The sequence below is a fragment of the Oryza sativa genome, chromosome 7 (genome assembly GCF_034140825.1).
Source record: "Oryza sativa Japonica Group chromosome 7, ASM3414082v1".
NCBI classification, from domain to species: Eukaryota; Viridiplantae; Streptophyta; class Magnoliopsida; order Poales; family Poaceae; genus Oryza; species Oryza sativa.
This window is the reverse complement of record NC_089041.1, coordinates 5,809,405-5,815,707: the sequence shown is the minus strand read 5'-3', so window position 1 is coordinate 5,815,707 and position 6,303 is coordinate 5,809,405. Positions and strand designations below refer to the sequence as shown.

The window sequence follows — 6,303 nt, the reverse complement described above, 5'->3', positions numbered from 1 at the left end:
TCTATATCTTACTGCATTACTTTAAAGTTGCATGTTCAAATCATGGATCCTGATCTATCGCTTATTACTTTGAAATTTAAATTATGAGAAATAAATGAGCGAACTGAAGTACCAAGAGAAATGACCTATATGGCAGTTCTTGATTAAGGAGTATTAATATTTTACTGGGAATAATGAAATGGCTACTCGAAGATGTTTATAGGGGCAAAGCAGTGCAAATGTGCAATTGCCAGCCAGTTAATTTTCTCCATGGAATTCAAAATTTGTTTTCCAAATTTTGGCCCATTCTGGAATGGTTTCTGATTGATGTTTCAATTTTTTAATCTTTGAAAACAGGTCGGCACAGCGAATTTCTATTTGTATTCGCATTCGTAAACCTTAAGAATTGCATGAGTTATATAGTGCCCATGAAAGGTGCTTAGTAAGTAATTTGTAGCTGTTCTCAATCAATAACCACTAGAAATTATAGAGAAAATGGGGCAAAATATATAGAAGTCGGATTTTAATAGAGGATATGCATTTACACGCCCTTTTTTTCTCTTCGATGCAGTGCACACAGTAATGAAAGATTCCCTAACAAAATGACAATATAGAGTACAATGACAATTTACTACTCAACGAAAAAACCAAGTTTAAATTGGATCTGAACATTGAGAAACAAAATAAATAAATTCGTATGTACATTGCACATGAACGTTTATATGCTGGACCTGTCCTTTTTTACTTGTCGATTTGCTACTGAGCTTAACTTGAAAATTAATTTGTGAGGGTGGAATATGTACACCACATAAATATTACGAAATTTCTTTACTATAACTATTTTCATGATGTTTAGAGAAATCCTAGGATGTCTCCTCTAGGATCAAAATAATTACCCTAAATAAAATACTTGACTTAGAATATGGAGCAAACATATATTTTAAAGCATGGAGCAAATAATCCATTTTAATAATCTGAAAAAAATAGAGCCTTACAATATATCATGTTACCTAGATGGAATGTGGGCTCGTTAGAAGCTCACATGCCTTTAAGATTTGAGTCCATTTCCGGTGTGTGAGCTAGGGCAGTAATCACAATAATAAGGGCGCTGGTTCATCTATAGCTGGACTGACTCCCCTTGACTTAACCAAAGCTACATTTTTGTCCTGCTTGTGTCAAGCAGGAGTTGATGGGAAGAAATGCCTTGAAGAAAGAGATAATGGCCAACACTGTGGCAGCTGGCGGTGCACACATGCATCCAGTTACTGATGTTCCTTCTTGTGTTCTATAGAAAAAAGCAAGAATGGATGGGGTGGTGCAGTGTAGAATGTTAGCTTGTTACATACCGCGAACTGATGATATTAGTGAGGCTAGTAGTAGTGCATTAGTTCCCCAGCATAAATTTTTTACAGCGCTTTTAATGTATCAAGTGATGTGCCTGCATCATGCACTGTTTCACAAAGTATTCTTGACATTATTAATCTTCTTTTTTCTAAAACATCATATCCTCTGTTCTATATATGATCACTTAAATCCTTCTCCTCCAATGTAATGTATGTGATAATACAACATCTGTTAAAGATGTGTTTCCAGAGCAATACAATAGCAGGCCATGCAAGCATTACAGTCGAAAGGCAAATGTTTGATTATTCATTGGATATGCACAATATAAAATTATTTGTTATTCATTACGGATATTTGACATGGTTTAAATTCAGGTATATGGTCTGCTCGACAGCGAATCCTCCAGCTGCGGCTACAACCGCTGCTATAGTGTATCAATTGTTAGGGGTATAGTAATTGACATCTGTGCTTCAAGTTCGTTCCTATTGGGAATGAAAGGTTGAACTTGCTTAATGCACTTCATTTATATCTAATAGCCAAAGCAGCTTAGGATCAAATGCATGCATATAGTAAAATTGTAAAGTCCCTGTGATGGTAATTAGCTACGATAATGTAATAGGATTTATCCTCATAGAGGAATGCTATTTAAATAGGTAAGATGATTTTATTTAGATTTATATGACCCTAAGTTTCAACAGTCACACATGATGATGTATGACTTTATTTTTAACATACGAACTATTATATTGTTACAATTCAGTACCAGACACCACCAACAGTGGCAATGCTCCTGGGAGCACTATAGTAGTTAGGGTAGATACCACATATGGATGGCAAGTTGAAGGTCAACAGAGTTTGGGCTTGAGCTTGAGTCTGATCAAAGTAGACACCACTAAATTGCTGCAGTTGTAGCTGTTGCACAATCGCTTGAACAATACTAATGGCCTGGTAGTGAGATTGTTGTGCTACCAGCCTGAGCTGTTGGCAACACTGCTGCTGCATGACTTGGTTGTTTATCAATTGAAACGTAGCTGGTTGCCAGAAGGGGGTTGCCACTATGCTATACTGTTGCCTTACGAACTCACTGCATGGGCTGAGCACTTGTTGCTGTAGTAGGAGATGCGACTGTAGTTGATATTGCCTATAACTTTGACTAAGAGGATCAAACCGCGCAGAGGCATTGCATGCAACAATAGCAAGGAGAGCAAATACGAAAATGATCTTCATTGTTGTTGGATTCTACTACTATGCTTCAACTATAATATTTGAATTGTGGTGAAGGATGATGAGGATTTTCATTGTGCTTGTCTATTTATAGATGCTTTCCCATCGGTTGCTTTAGAGTGTTAGTTTTACTTGATGCTCTATTATGATCTAAGTGAGTCATATTATTTGGATATTCTGTTAGGTGCACCTAAAAATGTTCTTTGATATCATCATCAAAGTAACTTTGTGGCTATCATATATACATGATGGGTAGCAAGAAAAATAATATTATGACTCATCACTCACTTTATGTGTCAATGTGATAAGGATTGCAATTTTTCAAACTAAGCTTGTCATGTTTTGTAAGCTATATATATTTTGGTAATGCACCACATGTAGAACTTTACGGCTATGTGGATTTATTCTCTTTGAATTATATAATTTCAATAATAAAAACAAAATTATAGTATGTCATATGGTTTTCATTGTTCCATTGACACTCTTGTTTGTAATATGAAATAAGTTAATGCAATAACTTTTAAATTAGCTTTGTAGAACTTTACAATAACTCACCAACTTGCTCTACTTGTGGTGAGGGACTGATCTATTTTATATTTTTGTAAAATAATAATAATAATAATAATAATAATAATAAAGTCGTGTTGCTACACCTAAGCCGATGTAGAAGGAATTCTCATATCATCAACTATTTGCTGCTTCCTCCAAACTGACTAAAGAAGCAGAAGCTGAAAGAAGGAGAAGGCATCTGTTGCCAACAAAATTTTCCAGAGAAGGGAAACATGTTGTTATGATCTTCCTTGTATGCTTTTGCGCTGGACTTGTGCCTAGGTATATGTATGCCTGGAGACAAGCCAAAACTCTGAACTCCACTCATGAATATATGTCACGTAGTATAACCATATACCCCACATGCTGCAAGTTCTTCCAATAACTTGTAAATAATCCTATCAACCATCCAAAAGTAGAATTTAATCAATTAGAAGAATATAATCATTTGTCAGTCTATATCCAAATTAAATAACCAACTTAAAACTATCGACTATTCATAGCATCAACAACATCTCCATGTCTGTCAACAAAACACCGTCCATTATCCAATTCCGCATTAGAATTAGGGTGATCATTTTAGACTAAAGCCATCATGTTATAGATTAGAAATAAATAATCTATGATTCTCACACATTCAAGCCATGAGCTAGAGGCCTGTTCTTGTGCCGCTGGTGATCTCTTGCTGCCTAGGTAGTGTACTTTGCTAGCTACCTCTTTGGTGGTCCCACATTGGGAACGGTATAATTGGTGGTTGAGCTCAGTTTGTAACAGTCCACCCTCTAGAACAACGTAGCCAGCCCATCTGACGGGTGGGCCTACTTATACATACTACCCATTTACACTTTCACCATCGCTTCATGTAAAAGGGATTATCCGGGAGTGATATGTTTGGAGGAACAAGTCGTTATAAGTTGGTTCCATTCTTGCTAAACTAGTGAGGTGGTATTAAACATGAGCACATAGCTCTCATGGGCCACAAATGCCTCATCCTAATTGAGCCAGGATGTCACAGTTCAACCTTAGTACAACCGTTCCTAGTTGATTTCTTTCTTTTAGTTTGAGAAAGAGTGGTGAAAGCCATTTTGTAAATAGGAAGCAAGTAAGCAACTAGGCAAAAGCAAAAAGAGAGACATGGAGAACGGAGGCTCAGAGCAGCTACACATAAAACTAATGATGATCTTGTTTGAGTTTCAAGTTGGTCGGTCTGCCACCACCAACTCCCTCAAACTATAACACGTGGAACTCACATGTCCATCCCTCTCGAAACCAAATACTTTTTAAGGGAGGAAGTTATGCATTAATGATTTAGTTGAGTCCATTTCAAATCTTTTATAGCTGAGATATAAAAAGATGAAAAAAAAACATATAATTTAATTCTAAATTAGGCTCTAAACTGAAAATAGATTTCTTTTTTTGCAATGTGGCGATGTGATTTTCTAAATTCTGTAACAACGTACATGCATTTTGCTAGCAACGAAAATAAAACAAGAACCAGCCAGCAACCAAACTTGGTGATGATTTCAGTTGACAACTTCAATTCTGTTCTCCTCTCATCGATCCCTCCAGCACATTGCACTTGTCCCTCCAGCCATGCTGAGAATTGTATATCTCACTTACCACTTGTCGTTCGAGCTTGATGTTCCTGTTTGAAATGCCGTACCAATTTCTCCTAAGATCCTCCAGGTAATGCGGTGCTGGTTTGTCTTCTTTTCCTCCATGCATCCCATTCTCACAAAACAAAACAAGATTGAACCCCAATGAAGCTCAGTTGAAGCTGTATCCACATTATCTACTCCTTATGTCTTGATTCCTCTCCCATTCTTTTGTAATGGTTCAACAGTTCAATTTCTGCATGGTATCTGCTTCAACTTTGGTGCTTGCAGGTGTAGAAAAAGGAAGAAAACAAGTGGTTGTGGTAAAAATCAAAGCGAAGTGTTTGGTTATTTATAACTGATGAAAAACTTTTTCCCCCCTGTAACTACTTCCCTTTCAATACATATATAAATGCTAGGGAACATATCATGTGCACAAAGTCTTTTCATGTACATACTATGCACACCAACTAACAAATTTTACCAAAAAAATCTAGAAAAATTTGTACAAGTACTTCCAATAATAATACACTTATGTGAAGTCTTAATCTCAAATTCATTATATTTTAGTCATAAAAAAAGATAAGAATTCTGAGTTTTGAGAGTATAAATCTGTTATAATAAATTTGAAGATGGGACTTAAGATATAAATTTAATACTATTAAAAGTACATGTATAATTTTTATAGAATTTTTGTTGATATTTTCTAGTTACTATGCATAGTGTATACATGAAAAGACTTGTGTGCATATGATACGTTCCCTAATTGCTAGGCATAAGCTATCATATTTTTTGTAAAGAAAGAGTCATGTGGTCACCTTCTACATTATATTCATATAAGTGGAAACCCTTATGGCACCTGTTCCTTTGATATAAAAGAGCTATAATATTAGTTTGCAGTTTTCATGCAAATAGAAAATTATTTAAAACTTACAGCTCTGTTCAAAACTTATGAAAATTAGGTGCATCCCTTGTGTGTTTCTGTGGTTGTGTGTCTTCTTTTGAATTACACTGAACTAAATGGTGATGATCATTGAACCCTTGCGCTTTCATTCTGACTTTATACAAAAGGATCAACCGGAAAGAGTTGTATAGTTAAAATGCATTGGTTAATATGCAGTCTCAAGCTATCTATGCAATCACTGCATCTGAGGAGACTAATCCATCAATACTCATTAGGCCGTGGTGTTAAATTGAGTCTCCTCTTATCCTTCTCGATGCATCTCATTCCTACACTACGACATTCACGTTAACTTCTATCCTCATGTGCTTTAAGCTGATGCAATGGTGTGCTACCACCTCTAGCTTCTGGTTGCACTATTAATGATGCATGGGAAGGAATACATAGTGGTTTAGACCATAGGAGTTTGCTAGCGATCTACTCCTTTATATGATATATATGTTGGTTGGAGTCTTGGAGCATTGTGCAAAGTTTCTATTGACAGATTTCCAACCAACCCAAGCATGCATCGATGAAATTGACAATGTAATCACTAAAGCCGTTGATGAAAGCTCACTAGTATAACAGCGCACTCCGTACGTATATCATCTAATTGGAGCACTGTATATGCCTTATGAAACCGAAGGCATTATTACTGACCATATTGATGAA

The 6,303-nt window shown here is 36.0% G+C and overlaps 1 protein-coding gene across 1 annotated transcript; it reads right to left on the bottom strand.

Moving 5' to 3' along the window:
- Positions 1 to 1,967: 1,967 nt before the first annotated feature.
- On the bottom strand, positions 1,968 to 2,630 carry LOC136357264 (13 kDa prolamin C). Its single transcript, XM_066312270.1, has one exon. The coding sequence runs from the start codon at positions 2,548 to 2,550 to the stop codon at positions 2,080 to 2,082; it is 471 nt and encodes a 156-aa protein (XP_066168367.1). The 5' UTR covers positions 2,551 to 2,630; the 3' UTR covers positions 1,968 to 2,079.
- Positions 2,631 to 6,303: the final 3,673 nt, after the last annotated feature.

Coding starts and splice junctions, on each gene's coding strand:
- LOC136357264 (XM_066312270.1), bottom strand. CDS start 2,550: ATGAAGATCATTTTCGTATTTGCTCTCCTTGCTATTGTTGCATGCAAT.